This window comes from Lepisosteus platostomus, chromosome 12, assembly GCF_059453375.1.
Source record: "Lepisosteus platostomus isolate fLepPlt1 chromosome 12, fLepPlt1.hap1, whole genome shotgun sequence".
NCBI lineage: Eukaryota > Metazoa > Chordata > Actinopteri > Semionotiformes > Lepisosteidae > Lepisosteus > Lepisosteus platostomus.
Window position 1 is genome coordinate 8,070,050 of NC_142622.1, and position 21,103 is coordinate 8,091,152.

At 40.7% G+C, this 21,103-nt stretch overlaps 2 protein-coding genes across 4 annotated transcripts in view; one reads left to right on the top strand and one right to left on the bottom strand.

Annotated features, from left to right (window-relative positions):
• Nucleotides 1–21,103, bottom strand: part of prelid3a (PRELI domain containing 3A) — a 34,641-nt gene that overhangs the window by 10,735 nt on the left and 2,803 nt on the right. The window contains exons 5-7 of one of the 3 annotated variants that reach the window (XM_088600745.1): nucleotides 20,062–20,164; nucleotides 19,360–19,437; nucleotides 13,891–16,382 (exon numbers count right to left, since the gene is read on the bottom strand). In XM_088600745.1, the coding sequence (XP_088456871.1) occupies nucleotides 19,366–19,437; nucleotides 20,062–20,164 (175 nt within the window). In that variant the 3' untranslated portion in view covers nucleotides 13,891–16,382; nucleotides 19,360–19,365. Of the gene's footprint in view, nucleotides 1–13,890; nucleotides 16,383–19,359; nucleotides 19,438–20,061; nucleotides 20,165–21,103 lie in introns of those variants that run through there. The other 2 variants (XM_088600746.1, XM_088600747.1) reach the window with 2 other exon arrangements.
• fbxo32 (F-box protein 32) lies at nucleotides 1,778–11,484 on the top strand. The gene is made up of 9 exons (XM_088600743.1): nucleotides 1,778–2,046; nucleotides 3,319–3,431; nucleotides 3,540–3,589; nucleotides 3,681–3,773; nucleotides 6,228–6,321; nucleotides 7,766–7,950; nucleotides 8,270–8,452; nucleotides 8,762–8,905; nucleotides 9,504–11,484. Exons 1-9 carry the CDS (start codon nucleotides 1,934–1,936, stop codon nucleotides 9,591–9,593), a joined length of 1,065 nt encoding a protein of 354 aa, XP_088456869.1. The 5' UTR covers nucleotides 1,778–1,933; the 3' UTR covers nucleotides 9,594–11,484.

Sequence of the window (21,103 nt, forward strand, 5' to 3'; positions counted from 1 at the left end):
ACAGAATAAAAATCAAAGAAAAACACAAAAGACATGAACTATAAAAATGTGGATAAGTACTCCCATCTGACCTTGTTAAGTAAACAGATAGAGCGCATCATCCATTCATTTTCTAACCGCGTTATCCAATTCAGGGTCGTTGGAGAGTTAGAGCCTATCCCAACAAGCAACGGGCGCAAGGCAGGATACACCCTGGACGGGACGCCAGTCCATCACTGGACACACAGCATGCACTCACACCAGGGACAGTTCTCCCAGGAGCCAATGAACCTGCCTGTATATCTTTGGACACAGGGAGAATATACAAACTCCACACAAACAGTACCCCAGCCCGGAACTAAACCCAGGGCCCCAGTGCTATGAGGCAAGAATGCCAACCAAGGCGTCACTGTACCGACCATCTCATGTTTTAGAGAACAAAAACCAGCGTTTTTCAAGAGGGCACGTTTCTGTCTTTTTTTCTGGTCGATTTGTAGGGTGGCCTGTATCCCCTGATCCCCGAACAGGGCTTTAAATCAGGAAATGGAATATTTTATTTTGCTGTGCAAGCCAACAGCTTGTGCGTCTGTAACAGGAGAATTAGGTGAGGAAATACAGATATGTTTCAGGCGAAGTCCTGAAGAATCCTAAGGGAAATATTACATATTGCACTCGCTGTGGCTCAGACCTTGGTCTGTAGCCAGCTCACCCCTGAAATGCTGTTGATTTAGTGCTCAGAATTTCCTGTCGTTGGACAAGGTGAAATGTAAGATTACCTTGGGCTGACACTTCAGAGCACACACACCTTTCTTCCCCTTTCCCAGAAAGCTAGGATGGCCACACCATGACTCTGTGGGCCCACAACCAGACAGAGCAGTCAGGCCATACCCCATGGTGTTCCGTTACAGCAGTGTTGAAGGCCATGAAAACAATGTCCTTCGCTCATCCGTTGATGTCACAGATTTTATGAAGAATTCTGTGGCCATTTTGTGGCAGTAATGTTTTTTTTTCCTAATGCTTTTCAGTTATGAGAAGTAGATTTGTACATAGTCTTACAGTATATTGCTTTATGTTCTGTGGGTCAAAGGTGGTGAGTGAAATACAATAGCAAAGTAAACAGAATTATTATACTGTAGATATCCTACTGCCTTCTTTCTCAGTGCCGGACTGGCACCAGTGTTGTTTTTCTGAAGTTTTGTCCTTGTTCATCGTGCGTTTACAGATTTCAGTTTTCTAAAGTCATCAGCAGAAAACATTTCTGCTTTTACTCTTGGCTTCCACAACACAATAATATATTCGGTATCTTGAGAGCCGTCTGTACCTCGCCTCCACGAAACAAAATCAAAACAACCCTTCAGCAATAACATATCGACGCGGTAACGGGGTGATGGAAAACATTTGGGCATAACCCCGAGAAAGAGCCAAACTTATTTTTAACTTCTTGTTGGGATGAAGTGGAGAGGGATCCCAAGAACTACCGAAACAAGCACACACAAAAAAACCACCAGATACTTACAAAAAGGTCAGTGTGGTGCTAGTGCTAGTCAAAGATACGCATTAGCTTGCCACAACAGTAATTCAATTTTCACGACTGCCTGATTCGTTTGGAAACACCAGAGGTTGATGTTCAAAGGCAGGTGAACGCTGTACACTTTGACCGTAAAGCGATAGCGCTGCCCGTGAAGTTTTGCAACCAAGAACAAGATGATAAACAAAGCCACGTGCTGCGAAAGTCTGTCCAGAGGGGGCGGCCGCGCAAACATTTCCGGTAACTTCGAGGGCTGATATAAATACAACTGCGCTAGCACCGCTCCGGGATAATCACAACACAGACAGCAGGAAAGGGAGAAAAGAAAAAAAAAAGCTGAAGAGGGAAAAAAAAAGTATTTGAATTCTAAATCTTGGACTGTTTTTTTTTTGTTGTTGTTGTTTTCATTTCGGGGCTATTTCGACTATGCCTTTCTTAGGACAGGATTGGAGATCGCCTGGGCAGAGCTGGGTTAAAACTGACGACGGCTGGAAGAAAACCTCAGACGAGACAAATAACAATGTTGCTGAATTGGAGAGGTTAGTGAATTGTTTTTTTTTAATGGACCCCCTGAATCTCGAGAGAGGCTAAGGGTAACGCATCTGACTGAAAGTCTTGTATAGCACAAAAGAGTCGTAATCAAAATGCAATACTCTGGCTGCTCTAACTTATGAGAAAACAAAGGGGGCTGGATAAACACAGGGGTTTATAGACTCCCTTGCCAAAAAAACTCCTACTAGAATGTCCCGGTTCGTCTTATTTGAACGTCGGAGTGACAACATGACTAATATCAAAGTGATGGATTTAATAACGGAAGATGTTAGGATGCATCAGGCTGTTCTACCACCGTGCTGTGTTTTAACATCCATCATTGACGCCAGCCTTGCGCCTTGTATCAGTTCTGCCAAAGCGACACTTCCAAGCTGAAGAAAACGGTTTAACTGTTTTGATTGGTGGTATGAATATTGTGTTTCAACCTAGGTCCTAAAAGCAATAGAAACGAGCAGCGTTTGAGTGATGTTAAGCAGTCCTCAGCTGTTCCTGTTTTCCATTCCTTGGAGTTTGGCTTCAAGTGACAATAACGCTGTAAATCGCAGAGCTCTTGTGTATTGTACGTTTAGGCAGTGTTTCGCAAAACATTAATCACCGTCCTATAAATAGTGTAGCAGATGGGATTAATAGACATCTGTTGGGTATACAGTATGTTTCAAAACAAGTGTATCCAGAAATAAAAGACTTCATGGATTAGCGATGGGAACAGGACTTTGTTAGGAAAGTGGATGCTGTCAAGAATGATATGACAGTCCTTGCCATACTTTTACACCTCTGTTTTCATACAAACTGCAATGAAGAGTCCAGCCTCTTACTGTATGCAACCTCTGTGTCGGATGAGCTGCCTTTCGAATTGCAAGTCATGCTTGGAGTGTATTGCATTTCGCATGACCAGAGTAAAAGCAAATGTTTTCCTTGGGGAAAAATAAGTGACTGGATGTGAGACATTCTCGCCTGGTTCTAATCCCAGTATTGATTTCAGTTCGGCCTTTTTTGAATGGTCTGTCATCAGCTGATGGATAAATGTTTCAGCCTTTCCTTTCAGCAAGCAAAGCGCATCATCTGACCTGTGCCATCTGTAACAGAAAGCCCGTATGACCCCTAAGATCACATGGAAGTGAATCAAAACTGAATATAGCATTTAGCCACTGAATGAATTACTGTCCTTTTAAATGCAGGTGTGCCTTTAGGCTACCTGCATGGAACTCAGCGTAAGCTAAATTGGTGAACAATTTCATTTTCTGCATGGTTTCTTCCAGTTACTGCAAAGACGAGGAATTTTACAAAGAAAACCTCTTCCTTGCTATGAATTGTGACGTGGCCGCAAAGAAGAGGAAGAAAGACCTCCTGAACAACAACACCAAGATTCCTTGTAAGTGTGGTGGTGTTGTAACATTCTTTGAGCTCTAAAACGAGAACTGTGCATATGGAATTCTGTCAGACAAGGATGTCTTTAATGGAATTTTCATTTCCCCGACAGATTTCTATCGGGATAAATGGATACATGTTCATAAAGGAAGTACAAAAGAGGTAAAGTCTCAATGCACTGAGGTATTATACAGTTTACATCTTTTAATAAGGTTGAGATTGATTGATTTTTTTTTTTTATGTCTGTTCCCAGCGCCATGGCTACTGTACTCTGGGAGAAGCCTTCAACCGGCTGGACTTTTCCAGCGCAATCATGGATTCCAGACGATTTAATTATGTGGTGAGGGTAAGTTCAGGTCCAAGACACCAGCTAATGCCCTGTACTTTGCGAATTTAGCTAGTCAGGCAATCTGATTTCATGGGGATCTCCTAGTCTAGAACAGTCTGAGGCTGCTTGGATCTTGGAACATGCAGTTTCAGTTTCAGCTCAAGTCACAGAAGACAAAAACGTTTTCTCTCTCTCTCTGTGTGTCATGGAGGGGTCTTATCACCAGTCTTTAAGTAAGAGAGCCAAACCAGAGGGTCTCTTTTCAGTGGTGTGTAGACTCTTTGAGGGCTAGTCTGGAGAGCCTATACTTATCTGTACTATAATTATGTGACTGTCTGTGGAATGGGGCACGTGACTGTAAACCTACAGGACATGACTAGATGAGGTGAAAATCTTCCAGGTGACGATGTTTAGCACTGCTCTTCTCATACTGCCCTGCACATTGACCTGCACTGTCCTTCTGTGCAAGCTGAGCAGTTGTCTCCCAATCTCCAGCCCACAGCAGAATTCCACACTGCTTAATCAGAGAAGAATCGAGAACTTTCCTTCTTGCAAAAAAAAAACAAACTATACTGCTTTCTAAAACAAATAGCGTGGGTCTATTTTTAAGTGGGCCTTTCTTTCTGAAGTATAGAAAGGTCATTGCGTCAGACAGAGGATCAACAAGAGGTAGTTATTCTAGCCCGTTAGCAGTCTGCACCTGCATTAACTGCTGGGCTGGGAGCTGAGAATGGTGTTTGTGAAACTGAACCAGCAAGTCAAATGATTCACAGCCTCTGTGAGTAGCAGAGGCATTCCAATCCAGTCTTCTGATTTCATTAATTCAGTCTGCCGTGCCAGGGCGTTTTGAATGCCGATGGAGGAAGTATATGATTTCTCAGTGCAGTTAGGCTGTGGGGTATCGGTAACAAGTGATTTATTTTTTTTAAAATCGAGATGCATCTAAAGAAACAACTTTGGATTAACGAAGTGTTGTATGTTCATTTAAAAGTGCCCTGTTTGCTCACAATGCAGCTAAATGAAATTGCTTATTCCAAGCACTGGTTATTATGAAAAAAGAAAAAAAAAAACACCTGCCAGAGAACTGGCCTGGACGTGTTAAGGAGAGATTCTCCCACTTGTGTTGACATGCGCATCGTGACTCAGTTTGAAAACATGAAATTTCAGTGCATTTATCAAGTTCAAGGCCTGGAAAGTGAACTATTGATTGAAGAAGATATCCTGTGTATTGCCTTCTACTGAATAGAGTACTTTCTGAGACCTAATAACTTAGTCTCTAAATGTATTTGTGAGAAAGTAATATGTTGGGGGAAATTGAAAAAAATTACTAAATAAATAAAAGGTAAAGAGACTGAGAGAGCAGAAAGCAGCTGCTCCTGTTAGACTCCTTGCAGAAAAAGAATGAAGGCACTTAATTTGACTCTCAGGGGCTATTTTACAGGGGTGCTGATAATAATCACATGTCCAGAGCAGCACTGAGCGACAAGCCAAGTGGCAGAAGCACAGTTTCTCCATGATGTCACTGTGCAGGATGAAGAGTCAGGGGCTCAACAGTTACATGCCAGTCATGCCTGACTCAGACCGCTGTGCTAACACAAAGTGACCTCCTGGGAGCTATTCCTTATCACCTGACACTGGCTTCTATGCACATTCGGTCGCTGTGCCTTAAAGCACTAGCCTCATTCTTAATGGGTACTGTGTTCGGCATAGGTTCTGCCACAAGCTTGCTTCTTCAGCATTTCCTAGAACCATTATATGTTCAGGGTTAAGCTCATATACTGGTTTCTTTTTAAGAGAGATCTCATTTGAACATATGAGTTAATAGGCAATCAGAGCATCAAAGTTGAGCATCAAAGAGTGCAAATGAGTGTTTCTTCTAAACCAGCCTCTGGTTTTTAAGATTCTCTTTTGAAATTGTATTATGTAGAAAATAAGGTTTAAGAAATCATTATGGATCTCTGGCGATAATACATTAGGTGGGATTTATGCAAATCAGAAGCAACCTCTTATAATAAATGATTAAAGCAGTAGTTTTTTTTTTTAATATGTGCTTTTGAAAGTTTTGGATCTACATAAAATCCTTTATTTTATGTAACCCTTGAATGCTTAAGCCAATTAAAAGTTTGGTTGGAAATGACTTAAAAGAAATTAATTACTACATAGTGGCTTACATTTGAGTATCAAGAATGCTCGATTTGATCTACAAATATAAGCAGTGGCAGAAAATAAAAAACTTATGTGGAAAGAATAAATACCATATTGCTATCTCCACGTAAATATTGAAAATATGCACCTCTTGGTTTTTCTATGGTAACCTAGTTTAAACAGTTTATGCTTCAGAAGCTGTCCAGACCCGGTTTTAGCTTTGAAAATAAAACCTTATTTTTGCAGGGCAGCACAGCAAGACTTAACTGATGGGAGAACAGAGCGTCTGGAAAGCTGACAGGATTATATTTATGTCTCATTTTCTAGCTGCTGGAGTTGATTGCGAAATCCCAGCTGACGTCACTGAGCGGAGTTGCTCAGAAGAACTACATGAACATTCTGGAGAAAGTCGTGCAGAAAGGTGAGAGCTGAGCTGGCTCTGGTCTCTCGGGGCTTGGCAGATAAAGCCGTTGGATGACTTAACATTAAGAAGCAGGCCCGTTAAGAGACTGGCAAAACATTGCTGGGCCACTTTCAGCTCCAAGGAATTTTATAATTGTCTTCAGTGGAAAGAATGACTGTCATTCGTGAGCAAACATGGGTCTCAATTGTAGTGTAAACTAAATGTTCCCTTAACTAAACAAAGAATAAGGTTGTTTGGAAATGGTTTTTATCCTACTCGTAGACCAGGACTGTAGAGCAGGGTTATTCTGCCAAAATGCGCAAGACACTTCGCACATTTAGTTCCATCATGTGAACAGCAAGTGTAAACATTTCTACCAAACCTAAAGGTTTAAAATGACTCGGTAGCTTCTTTAAAGTATTTTTTTTCTCCGTTAGTGCTACTGATTCCATGCTCGGCGTAAATGCAGTTTAAGTATAATAACAATGACTTGCAAATTCCCGACTTGGCTGCAGTGTGGGATGTGTTTGTTTTTTCTTCAAATACTAAAAGACGCTTAGGCCAGAATTGTCAAAACTTCAGTGTACTTACAAATCAAAAGTTACAAAGCCAAGTACTTGATGGTGGGTTTTCACTAGATGCACACAGGAATACTCTGGCAAAGCATAGGCTGCCAAGAAGTACTTGATTAATGTTATCTCTTTGACATAGTGTGAACCTCAAAAGCTGAGATGTGGAAGATTCTGACAGGAAAAAAACAAGTCAACATCAGTGTGTTCCAGTGTTGCTCTTAGCTTCCTTCACTGGTTCCCCATCTGGCACTGTTTCAAATACCTGACAAGCAGGCGCCAATTCTGCCTCGCACACTGGGCCAGCGCAGGAGATGAGCTGCGTTTTGTAAATGTTCTCAGCCGCTGGACTGGTCTCAGAACTTTCAGTGTTGTTATGAACCTACTCCTTGTGCCTGGTTATTGCACTCTCACCAATTTACTTGAAATGTCTTTATTTAAACAGCCCAGCATTTGAATTTTTCCAGCATCCCTTTGTATTTACAGTATAGCACAGTTGGCTCATATCAATTTGTTTTGGTCTCATGAGTTTGTATAATTCAGTAGTTGGGTCCAATTCTACCTAAGATAACAAGATGACGAATGTCAAGGGATAGCACAATTATTACTGTAGTGTTTGGCGTTAATGATTTGTGAGGAATAAACCAGGGAGGCAGCTGCAAGGGTGAAGATGGGGAAGAGGGAGGGATGCTAGAAAAGATCCGAGCAAAGAGGGCTCAGAAGATGAACATGTATATGTGAAAAAGCGACCTCTGTGTGAAATGGAGTGTACGGAGATTTTCTGTTCTAGGAAAAAGCTTTTCTAAAGCATGTGATGCTAACTGGATTCTGCAAAAACTTTGCTTGTAAAAAAAATTGCACAACCGTGCTGACTGGAATGATTTCTGCTACAGTGCTGGAAGATCAGCAGAACATCCGATCTATCAAGGACTTGCTGCAGACGCTGTACATGTCCCTGTGTAGCCTGGTGCAGGACATGGGCAAGTCGGTGCTTGTGGGAAACATCAACATCTGGGTCCATCGCATGGAAAACATCCTTCACTGGCAGCAGCAGCTCAACAACATACAGATTACCAGGGTGAGAGCAATGGGGAGACTAGATAATACAGCACACGCTTGAATAAATAGAAGATAATCGTACTGACTGCATCTTCATGTTTCCTGGACTTATGTGGAGGAGTGACTACTTTTTTTTTTTTGGGATGGATTTACTAAATAATTTAACAGATCCAGTCAGGACCACAGAAAAAAATGTATGGGATAATGTTTTTCTTAGCCTGCTTTAACGTCAGACCATTTTTTTTAGTTTATTTTACAAAACAGCTGGATAACACTGCTGTTTTCTCAGCCAAACCTTAAATGCCACCACTGAACATGAAACCTTTCCGTCTCGGCAGCCATCTTTGAACGGCATGACTCTGACGGACCTCCCCACATGCCTGCAACTGAACATCATGCAGCGGCTCTCTGACGGCAGAGACTTGGTGAGCCTGGGCCAGGTGTGTCCGGAGCTGAATGTACTGAGCGAGGACCGGCTGCTGTGGAAGAAGCTGTGCCACTACCACTTTTCCGACCGCCAGGTGAGCTTGTGACGCGCGCGTTGAAACTCTTTAACTACACATTTCTGGAAACGGCGGTGTTATCTTGGGGTGGGGGAAAAATACATGCACTGGCTGGGATAAAGCCATCAGACGATCTTTAAAGGCTATTTAGGAACACATCTTGTGTAGTAATGTGAACAATATCTCCCCTCTTCGATTCTCTAGTTTTCTAGATAAGTCAAATATCTTAACTAATAAGATATGATCTCAAGAATGATCCTTGCTTTCTTCTGCGTGCAATGTTGCAGTCCGATGAAGTTTTTCTTTTTTTCTTCTTCTCGCCTCTAGATCCGAAAACGTTTGATAATGTCTGATAAGGGCCACCTAGACTGGAAGAAGATGTATTTCAAGCTGTCGAGGTGCTATCCCCGCAAGGAGCAGTACAGCGACACCCTGCAGTTCTGCACACACTGCCACATCCTCTTCTGGAAGGTAAAAGACAGTACCAGACTGGTGTCGTGCCACTGCATACTCTTGTCGGCAGGGTCTGAGTAACCAGGACGTTCTCTTCTGCTAATCGCTTTGGCAGACAAATGTTCTGACGTCAGACCGGTGAAATCCTAAATTCACTCGTGTGTGTGTATACTGTGTACATATATAGTAATTTAAAGCCTATAATCTGTTATTGTTGAAGAATCTTTTTTGTGATAAATATGAAAATTTGAATTTCTTTTCAGAGTAATGTATTCTAGTATCATCCTGGTCTGATGCTGAAGCTATATTATAGTGTCCTGGAAATGCTGGAGTTTTAAGGGAACAGTCCTCCCACATAGTGTTTTAAACATACCTCGGCTTTGCCAAACTGGATGGAGATGAGTCTTAACTGTTTCGGAATATGATTCACTGACTTTATAGTTTTCAAATTTATATTTTTGGTAATTACTTCAGTGTTTTCCCAATGTGGACAGTCTCTCTCGTGTCTCTGATCCTCTTTACTTGGATACAGTGAAACCTGAGGCTGGTTATGTTGCAGAACGTTGTTCATTGCCATGGCTTGATCCATGACCTTGTTCCTTTCTTCTGTTTTCAGGACACAAACCACCCCTGCATAGCCTACAACACGGAAAGCTGCTGCATTCCTGTCTCTCCACAGGGTTTTATCAATCTTTTCAAATACTGAGGACTCTTGTCTGCTGAGCTTTAAACACTGAATTGTACATATGTTCATACGCAGTCCGGTCTTCTGGATGTCTTGAGATGGGACTAGCCGTATAGTGACTGGTTTTGGACTCCGAAAGTGTCAAGAAGAATGTGCGGAGAATGTGTGACAAAATGAGTCGCTGAGCTATTTTGTAAGAGGAATTTGGACATATAAAAGGCTGGACAGCTACAAAGGATTCTTCAGTGAGCTGGTTGTAATAACCTGCTTATCCATTTACATTGCACTCCTCGTATGAAAGCACAACACTATACACAATTCACAACGTGCTGTTTTGCTTTCTTGATGCAAGAATTGCAGGTGTTTTTTTTTGTAACTTTTATAACTATCAAGCCAGTTTAGCTTTAGCTTTAGAGTAGTTGGAGTTTTTTTTTTTCAGTAAAAATATATTCAAGTGGGAATTCCTACCAATATCTGAAGCTATTTTACAGCAAGAGGAAATGTAGCTAGTAAAACAAGATTATATAGCTTAATATTGGGGAAAACTTGTATCTCCAATTTTTTGGCTGTGTAATTTAAATATGGTCCACTGACTTGGCAGGTTCTGTTTCTTTATTTAATAGAACACTAAACTGTTCTCAACAGAGCTGTAAGGTTTGGAAATAATCTAAGTTCTGACCAAATGAAAGCTCCCTCTGATCTTCACTAATGTGTTGTCAGAAACACTAGCTGGGGTCAGTCTGGCACATTTTGCACTTTTCTTTGAACTGTGCAATAAAGACGAAGGAAAAGCTTGAAATGCGCAGATTTGTATTGGAGTACATAAGGATTTGTTTCTGAGCGTGTATATATAAAGCTATATTTTTATGTAAATGATTTTTTCACTTTTTTATACATTTGATATTTGCTTATGTTTTTTCCTGTTCCCCCTAAGGACTTGATTATATCCCCTAAGGATATAGATTTGTATTTGTGTGCTGCATTTTTGATTGCAATATTGTATTGAATAGAAACTACATCATTAAAATATTTTACACCTCTAAGAAAAGCTGCAGTGTAGGTTTTGACTGAAAATGCTGGGTTTTGTCTTTGTTTTAGGTGCTTCTGAATTGTTTACTAATTGAAACAGAACAGAAACCGCAGTCATTTAAAAGCATTTTTATAGCAAGGTCTAGTGATGGGTTAAGATGGACACTAAAAGAAGAAAGCATTAGTGGGGAAAACTACTCAAATTTATTTATTAAGACATTTCAATATACAGTAAATAGTCTATTGAAAATTGGCTATGTAATATTAAGATTTAATTTTGAGACTTCATTGTGAAACAAAACTTGATTCATGAGAAGCAGTAGCATTTTCAGGAGTGCTGCAACTAGAGTTAAATCAAAGATGGTATTAAAAAAAAATGCAGAAATGTGAAAATTCTAAATAGTCTTTAATGTTTAATTTTTCAGCATTCATTTTTTGTTTTTCTTCACCCAGCTTCAGATGTTTTATATAGTCCTTATGACTTGAGAGCGATTTAAAGATGATTAAAACACAGTTCAAGCAGCAGATTTTCAAAACCTGATCAGGGACACTGCTCATCGATTTGCCACAGGTGTGCCAATATCTGTTATTTAAAAATGTTTTTTTTTTTTTCAACGCACTGCTGCATGACGCTATTAAATATTTTTTTTAAAGCATTTTTTGTTTCTCAGAGCTGAACAGTACACTTTGGGAGGTTTTTCCCTGTTGAAAAGAAGGCTTTTCAGTGCCAGCAATGATTCTCACCTACATTGTGTCTTGTTTCACTGGCTCCTGCTGGATGAATGACCACTGTACATGTATGTGTGATGCTAGACCACCACACTTTTGCTGTGAGGTGGCAAAGTGTTTTCCTTACTAAATAAATTACTGAAACACTGCTGCATCCTAGAATTCTGCTTCTTTCATATGCATTTGTCAAAAGCTGCAGTGCACCATTTCTGCTCATACAGTAGATCAGAATGAATACGGGTGATCTGGTTCAGATTGATCAAGTCCGTGTGGGAAACCAATACTCCTCTTCGGACAAATTGCAGATGTACCTTTTTTTGTCCAAGCTGGGTGATGATTGATTAATAGATTGCATGCGCTAGGCTTGGGAGTTCTCTTTGCTTAGAAGACATTCACTCAGAACAAAATATGCATACTTATAAATCCACAGTATAGTATATTGATGCAGACATCCTCTGAAATGCTTGTATGAAAGCTAAAGGGAAAGCACAATCGGGTGGTAAACAGGTTTTAAGATCTTATTGGCAATTATGAGCAGCTCATGGAGTTAATTGTCAAGGATCAGCTTTTAACCTTTCCTGGATTTTTACCACACTTCTCATTCTGTAGATTTGTCTTGAAGAGCGAGTGGTTACTATTCATGCCTGTGCACAGGGGCTTAGTCTAAAGGGTTTAGAAACAGACTTCAAAGAAATAGCCGTAATTCCATACATAAACAAGGCTAAAAAAAATGCTGCTGGATCTCTTTTATACACATCACAATCCAATAAAATAATACGCAACAAAATGCATCGCAAAATTGAATTTCACAAACATACCACAGAATGGTTACTAAATAAAGATGTGATATTTAAGGACATCATCAAAAAATATCTAGTACTTGTACTTAAGAGTGGGAGGGGGGAAGGAAATGACTAAATTTCTGTAAGCAACGGTATTATTACATTTGTCGTGATATTGCTCACTTTAGCTACCTTCTGCCTTATGTATGTAAAAACTAGCCAGGAAACAAACCCAGAAAAACAAACACTGAAGCATCAAATCAGTAGTCCATCCGTTTTCTGTAACTGCTTCATTCCTAGAGGGTGAAAGTGAGCTTGGACCCCACCTAGTGGTCACACAGCGCAGCTAGGCAGGATACACACGCACACGAGAAATCAATTAGAGATGCAAGTTAACAAACGCCACCAATGGTTTTGGGTTTTGCGAAGAAACCAGAAGACCCATAGAAAAGTCACGACATTAGTTTTAGTATTGCGTCATACCAAGCAAGCACTACAAATGACAGTAAAACAAATGTCATGACTTACACACAGGTTACAGTATGGCATTTGTATATGGCCCTATAAAGCATTATGCATGCGATTATAACATCTTATGTAGCAGTTATGCAGGAAGCCAGTACGCAGCTACATTCAAATCACTGCAGCAATAAATTACTGGACACCTGAAGAAGGCTCCACAGCCGAAAGGTTGTCTCTTCTTTTCAGCATGGAATAAACCTTAGCCAGTTCCTTTGCAGCCTACGCATGCTGACACAGCTACCTGCTTGAAGTTAAATAAAATGCTAGGTTCAAATAAAACGTTAACCATTTTCCTTGTATCTGCTCTCTGTGATAAACCAGCTGGAATCAAACATCAAAATCCCACTTTTTGTCCGATAAGTCCAACGATTTCACTGAACATGCTCCATAAGATTAAGCAAATGTCCTGCCCTCTGGTCAGAGTACAAATAAGGGAGGCATTTTTTTATGACAAATTCAAACCACTGTTGTATATATGGTTTTGCCAGAGAACACGTCACACAGACCAATGAAAATTAAAAGTTTTTGACAGGATTGCCACCCATCTAGTTTTCACTGGGATAGTCTGATCGTTTGGCTTGTGCCCAAGTGGCAGAGAGCTGTCTTTAATGGTTATGATCTATCCTATTCCGGCCTAGTGCCTGGAGACCACTTTTATAAATCCTTGGTTTCCAAAAGCCTGGATAAATGTAATCCAGATTGGCTGCATATGATTTCTTCAGGACTGTGAAGTCATTTACAGAACATTGGGGATCTTCAGCTCTGAAGGTTGAGTTCTCTTAAATGAATAGACTACTTGCTTAAATGGTCAAAGAACTTACCAAGGTTCCCAGACTTCAGAAGTCAATAATTTATGGCAGAATCTGCCTTTTACTTTGGCAAGGTTCAAATAAAGGAGATACTGCAACAAGAGGTATGACCAATTTCTTGCTCTTAGTGTCACTATTAACATTCTTGTTGACACAGTCTGGCTCAGGCGTACAATGAATATGGACACGACTTTTCTCCCCAGGGTCATGGCAATATGGTAGCACAGCGGTTACACGGTAGCACGTTCAGTATTCTCAATGCACAATCTGTGATCCGATTTAATTTCTGTGCCTTAGGGCACCACAACGGATGAAAGCAGGGCTTCCACTGTCTTTCTGAATCTCATGCAGTCCTGGGTGGTTGTTTGAGCTTTTTTATTTGCCAGTTGAACTAAAGGATGAGAAGAATGAGGAATAATACAGAACATGGAAATGAACATGCAGACATTAATTTACTGAACATTTATTTTTTGCTTTGTTCAGGGACTGTATATAGAAATGGACTTAGAAGCAGCAGTAAAATACTAGATGCAAATTTAAAACGCACAATCCAGCTTCCAGCCTGTTACAGGTGTCTTTACAGGCGTGAGATGTTACAAAACACAACAAAACAATTCAAGTTGACAACAAGCTCTCTTCAGCACTGCACAGGTGGGAATGGTGGTTTCATTGCCAACAGTAGGGTTCAAGCTTGATAAGGGGTCTCAGTCCACATTGTGGCTCATCATGTCAAACAGCTTAAAGCTGGGGTTTCAGAAAATCAGAATATTCACAAATCAGAGGAGGGCTTTGCTTCTATTCCTCTTTAGTCCCTCTGTCATTGGTAGTTGCAATGGGAATAATCCTGATTAGTATTACTCTGCCTTGATCGCCCCACACAAATTTGACAATGTGGAGTAGCCAATCGGACCTATGTTTTATGTTTTTGAAGCATCAATCAAAAATCCCAAATGACTGTGGAGACCATGTAAACTCCACACATATAGACTTCCCAAGTTGGACTTGAACCCAGGACCCTGCAGCTGTGAGACAGGAGAGCTGACCTACTGTACAGTACCATGCCATCCATAGATCTGCCCAGAGGCTTGGTGCTCAAGACATTGCCTTCTGAGGCTATCAGAAATGTTCGGTACAACATCACCGACAGTGAGTGTGTGAGGGAGCAGGGCTACCAGGAGCAGAAAAAGATGGATCACAGCTGGCAAAGTGGCACAAACCCTGGATCCATTGCTTTGCTTTGCTTTTCCACAGTGGAGCTGGGTGGCCGAGGAGGCGGGAGATGGTAGAGCCCACAAAACACATTCTGCTCAAGAAGGAGCTTCACGGTGCCCAGATTCAAGCGGCGCCCCTGTGGGTTAATCAGCAGGGGTGAAACATAAAGCTTCAAGCACAGTTCTTTAGAACTGCGCCAGGCTGGAAGCCAGCACTCAGCACAGCGCATATTAGGGAATCAGCTTGGCAACACAAGCACCGAACTGAGGTAGACCAGCGGAGCTCTATAGTCCTCGTTAACTTGAGATGCTCAGTGCAGAGCTAGGGGATTGCTTCTCAGCTGCTGCATGAAGAAACTACCATACAATTAAATCATTGTTAGTGACTGGTAATCACTATAGGTTAAGAGATGTTTAACAATGTATAGATTTTATTTCTTTTTTAATCCTTCTACGCCTGTATTAAAATGGTAATATTATTCATTTTTGGCCCTTGTATGCAGCCTTTCCAAAATTAATTGTTGCATTTTGGCCAAGTAAACAGTAAACAAAACAGATTCTTAAGTGTTGCAACTTTCAAAGCAAGTGTTTTTACACAATTATTACAGAACAAAACATTTTGAACACCTTACTTAGCCTTGCAATGCATAAACATGCCTAATGCAATAGAGCCATGTCCACAATTATACAATACTTGTACATTACTTCATCGCAAGTGTTAAATTAATAAAGTACTTTTTAAATAAATATTAGAATTGGCTACAACAGTTTCAGGAACTAACAGTGGGATTATAATAAAGACTATCAAATCCATCATTAACAAACATGAATTCCTCATGCATTCTTTTTTTTTTAGAAAACATACAGGCAGAATATGAACTACAGAATTTAATGGGCAACTTACAATGGTTAACAACATAATGCCATTTGATCTTACAGATTTGCTCCCAAAACTAATTTTAGTTTTGTTCACTTAGCTTTTCACATGAGACTTTTCATGCAGTGATTCTAGGACATATTTGTGGTGGCAGAAATATCTGAAACACTTAATAACAGAAATACCAAACATCTGACAAGTTGCAATGGATTTCTATCAACCCCAAATAGGGATACACATATTCCAAGTGAGTCTGGTTAATTAACTGTTTAATGCAATATTCTCTGTGTGTGCCAGTTTGTTCTTTGTCTCCTAGATTTAAACAGCGAACCTGTACTTTGAAAATTACATATTTTTTTATTTTACTTGGACATTCATTGTTCACGTTACTTTGCCTCCTCCAAGTGAAGATGTTCACTTGAGATCTTGGGAACAAAAAAACCAAGCAGAAGAATAAAACCATCAGATTTAAGGTTTAAAAAGCCCAAAAGAGCGATCACGTTTCAGAGACTACCAAGAAAGCACTATCGCAATCAGACTTTCTCTCAGGTGGCCTGATTGCTTGTGCTGCAGCGAACTTCACAAGTAAACTGTCCTGCTTTTGATGTCAGCTGATCACCGATGTGGGCAGGTGCATAGAGATGAATGGAAGACAGGCTCTCCCCCTCTGTGGGGTGCTGTGGGTGTGACCACATGCTGCTCGGCAGAACCAGGCCAGTTTACTCGTTTCGGACAGGCCTCTGGTCTCTCACTCCCAGCGCAGTGACCCCTCGCCGGGCTCAGGTCACACGGGCCAGACCGCCGCCGTCTCTGCTCAAGCTCCTGATCGCCCACTCCAAGGCCTCGTGGCCCTGCAGTCAGAGTAAAGAGCGGCGTTACCGCGTTGTCTGTGCGGAGGCTCGCCGCGCACCTGGAGGTGAAGTACACCCAGCCTCCAGGGCCTCTCACACCCCCTCGCTGTGCTCTACGTTTCGTCTTCTGGTTTTTCTGCATTTTCGACCAGCGTTGGAAATATTTCTTTACACGCGTAACAAAAACGTCACTGGGCCCGTTGCTGCCGTCAAAGCTCCTGAACTCCTGACGTGAACAAAGTCAGGTACAGCTGGCAATGCAGCGCTCAGCACACACCACAGATCAGGGAGAGACAACGGCCAAGAGCCACGACAAGGAAGACACAAAAACCCAATGGAAGGCGCAGCGATGGATCTCCCCAGTTTCCAGTTCTCCCATCTGGGAATCTGCAGCGACAGCGGGGACGTCGCTGTGGGCACTGGTGGACAGCACAGACAGGAAGGACCTGGCAGCCCCTGAGAAAAGGGGGGTCTGCGGTGAGGGGGGGGGGAATCACGGATAGCCATCAAGGTCCTGTCTCCAGAAACAATCTGGCAGTCTGTATTGACGATGATCACCAGAGGCCCAGAGGCTTAGAGATCAGAAGGCCAGAACTAGGGCAACGATTACTGTTTACATAGACGATGGCACAGATGAGCAGAGGGGTCCAGCAGGCCCTGGCTCTACCCCGCCGATGGCTGACTCCCACACATGGGAGACTTTTTGTAGCCATTTTGGCTCATTCACGAACCAAGGGGACTGGTTGAGCCAAAATGGCTACTTTCTACAGAAGCCTTCCAGGGACATTTCAGCTGCATATTCCGCTCAGGAATTAAGACTCCCCCACTGCATCCTCTAGGGAACAACAGGATACAATCTCTCCCTTCAGACAAACTCATCAGTAGGAACACTGGCCACTTTTAAGTGGTGGGGTTCAGGTTTTGATTTGGGGGCACAGTTACCACCGTTTTCAACACAAAACAATAAACGCCAAAAACTCATGTTTTATATACAGTGGCTCCATTGAGTATTTCTACTCCAGAGATAAGAATAGGTATTTATTAAATAATAGCAAAGCAGGAAACTCCAACATGTATATTAAAGATACTATGGACAAGAGACAATTGCTATTTTGTGAACTGCAAATAAAGTGTATACAGAAAAAACATCAGAGCTAAAATAGGTCCTGTCCGTATTTGTACTCCTGATATACTGTACAAACCTACAGGAGCCATTGTACATGTTAATAAATTAAACATTCGTAAACATGAACATATCGACCCTGAAAACAACTTAAAATATTATCGTAATGTTAGGGTTTTAAGGCAAAATGTTGACAAACAAAATGAAATGCCAAAGTTACGAACACAATGAAGTGTGCTTTTCCCTTTGGCATTTTCAATTACTCAAATTATAAAATGATATTAAAGCTACAATAAAAGCTGTATGTAAATGATGGAAAGCAACAGAAATTTTTGACAGGCTTCATAATCAACAGGCAATATGGCACACTGATTTTCAAAGAAAAGGTTTAATGTGTGGGAGGTTTCTGGATGATGTATTTTTGTATTAAGGCTCTGCACGTAGCACTTGTGCCAAATTTTCCAAACTTTTCTACAGTACATGATAACTTCACCTGCTGTAACAGCTCGACAGAGATGCCAAAGCCTAGTCAAAGATTAGAATTTAATCCAATTTTAAAGAATGCAACAACAAAATACTTCACTCACATATACAGTGTCATACAAAAGTATTAGGACTGAAAAATCAAAAGTGTTATTTCTAAATATGAATCTTTTGGGAAAGATTTAGTGCTATCTTGCTGGGATGCATATATGCACATTGAAAATATATTAATACAAGCACTTACTATTTATGACCTAGATGGGCAAAATGCTCCCTCTCATTTAGAACCATTCCAATTATTAATTATGTAAACTTCACCAGTTTGTGCACCCAAGAACACGTCCACACTGCATAACTGATCTTTCAAATGTTCTACGAAATCCTTCTCTAACCTCCTCAGGATGAAGTACTACACAGTAGTTACTAGGGTTTAATGCATCCAAACATGACTTAAGCAGTTATGGTTTGTACATTACACTGCACAGTGTGATTTGACACAAATTCCTTATATAGGCTATTTCTGCTTTCAAGTGTCACTGTTATTGACAAACGCAGAGATTACCGTGTTTGAACAAGTTATTTCTCCATTTATCAAAAATCATAAGGAAACTATGAAAGTATCCTTATCATAAGGAGAGTTTTATTTACATAAGGACATAAGAAAGGTGGCAAACGAGGGGAGGCCATTTGGCAGAGCAAGTTCCTTCTGGAAGGAATTCCCATAAATCTCACCCACCCATTTCCTGAAAGAAATCAGGACATCAGTTCCTTGACTTCAGCACCACTGTTGGGCACTTTGATCCACAATCAGTTCTGAGCTCCTTTAGATACTTGTTCTGGAAGCTGGAATGAGCAAGTGTAAACCCCCTGCAGTTTGGGATATCGGGAGAATAAACCCCAAATGATAATCAGTATTTTAGTGTCTTAAGTGCATATTTGCTATTAAATCTGCATGTCAACTGCACTTTACAAGACAGTTTTAAGATACCTAATATACCTAGTAGAAATGTGCAGCATGGACAGAGTCTGGAACTCCAATTTTACGGGTTTTTGATTATTTCATAAAATGCAAAGGAAAGATTTCTGCTTTCATTGTCAAAGCTGTCTTTCCGTTAAAAGCACATTTGTGGAATGAAAGACAACAATTTCAGACGCTACTTCTTAGGTCAGTGTGGTGGCACTGCAGAGAAGTTCTAACACAGAAAAGACAGCAGAAGTTCAGAGACTGAACTGCCCGGCTGATAAAATAAGGAGGCTGGAATGAGAAAATTCCCTGTGAAAGCAAATGCCATATTGCCACCCATGATGAAATGCATCCTTCATGCAAACACTCACTGGACGGTCACACAGAAACAAGTGAACAGTAGTTACCGATCTCTAGCACAGGCTGCAGAAGGGAACACTTTCCCTTTCAGAATTTTGAATGATCCACTCAATAGCATCCCAACCCTGAAGTAACACATAAAAAACGCAGCACACCACATATCATATCAATACAGCCCCCATCCCCAGCAAGCAAACCTGTCCCTCACACTACGTAATGATAATCCTCCACAGAAAAATGAAAACAAAAGCACAAAAATCGGTTTCTAACCTAGAGTCAAAAGAAACTGCTTGATCTCTTACGTATTACTGAATAAAACAAAGCTATAAAATACATGAAAATCACTTTAATTATTTGTGGAAGGTAATCAGTTTTGTATGAAATGGAAAAAGATTTTGATTAGACATTAGTAAAAACAGAGAATTTAAATATATGTCTCGTTAAGTTATTTCTCTATCAATTTATCCACAGTCTGCTTATTCCTTCCTCCACACTAAAAATAAGTCTTCTGCTTTTACTTCCAATAATGGCCCAAACAAATAATATTTACAAAAGCAAACCAGCAAATATTTTAAATTTTAATCCTGTTTTTTGGAAGCATGAACTAGTGCAATATGCATGAGTTCTCAGGACATGGAACTGTTGCACAGTCATTGCATGCCTGTCATTTAATGTGTTGGATGTACCAGGTTGTCTCAGTAAACAGGGGTAAACTTGTTCAGGGGTGTGTACAGTCGCAGGTTCTCTACCTTTCGAGCATTAGCAGATATCTTAAGAGCCATCAGGCCTTCCAGGTAGCTGCTGAGGCTGACTCCCTTGACTGTGATGATTGCTTCTTGGGTCAAAACAGTGCTAAAAGGAAAGAATATGGAAAAAAAGCATCAGAATTTTACATATTCCAGAAATTACATGCCTGTCATACGTTAAGTCTGATCTAAAGCCACATTTTGTTTTCTGTTTTTAACCAAATAGTAGTAACAATATTAATGGTACTTTTTTTTGCTGATGAATGATAAAGAAACTCAAAACAACTGTGTAACAGCACATGCATGTTATGCAAATGAAGCAAAAGGAGTGAAAAGGCCACAGCAAACTGACTTGCTGGGACCCTGAGACGCCTTAAATTAGACATGAAAGCATTTGGAAAGTACTGACAGTCACAGAGTCTCTAAAGGATCTGGGCAGCGGTGCTGCAGATGAGAAAACTCGATTGCCCACTGTGTAGAATATGGTCTCTGACCACGCAAAAGAAGGACTGAACCTTAATCAGGCCTTAGCTTCACTATACTCATGCTACTGTATATATAAATAAACTATGGTGAGATGGGATAATGGGAAATACTGTGTTTGGATAAACTTCCTCTGCACATTATTTACAACTTCTAAACCATGTAGAGAAGCAATAAAAATGCAAACATTAGAATACTGTATATAGTTAAAAAAGTATATAATTTAAACTAGGAACAATTGCAAATGAGTGGAGGCCACTTGGTTCATCTAGTCCATCTGTATGGTACCTTAGTTAGTGACTAATTGTTTCAAAGACCTAATCCAGCCTTTTCTTGAAAAACGCTTGTGTGTCAGCTCCTATATGACACTATAAAATTGTACAGTGCCCTAGTAAGATCTCATTTAGCGTTCTGTATTCACTTCTACTCACCTTGTAACAAAAAAGATATTGCTACTCTGGCCCCAGTTGAGAGAAGAGGCAACAGATACATTCCTGTGCTCAAACTGAGAACAGAAGGCACTGTTCTACACAAAGGGTGGTGGGGGTGTGGAACAAGAGGT

Coding starts and splice junctions, on each gene's coding strand:
- fbxo32 (XM_088600743.1), top strand. CDS start 1,934: ATGCCTTTCTTAGGACAGGATTGGAGATCGCCTGGGCAGAGCTGGGTT. Junction 2,047..3,318: donor AATGTTGCTGAATTGGAGAG/GTTAGTGAATTG, acceptor GGTTTCTTCCAG/TTACTGCAAAGACGAGGAAT. Junction 6,322..7,765: donor GGAGAAAGTCGTGCAGAAAG/GTGAGAGCTGAG, acceptor TTTCTGCTACAG/TGCTGGAAGATCAGCAGAAC.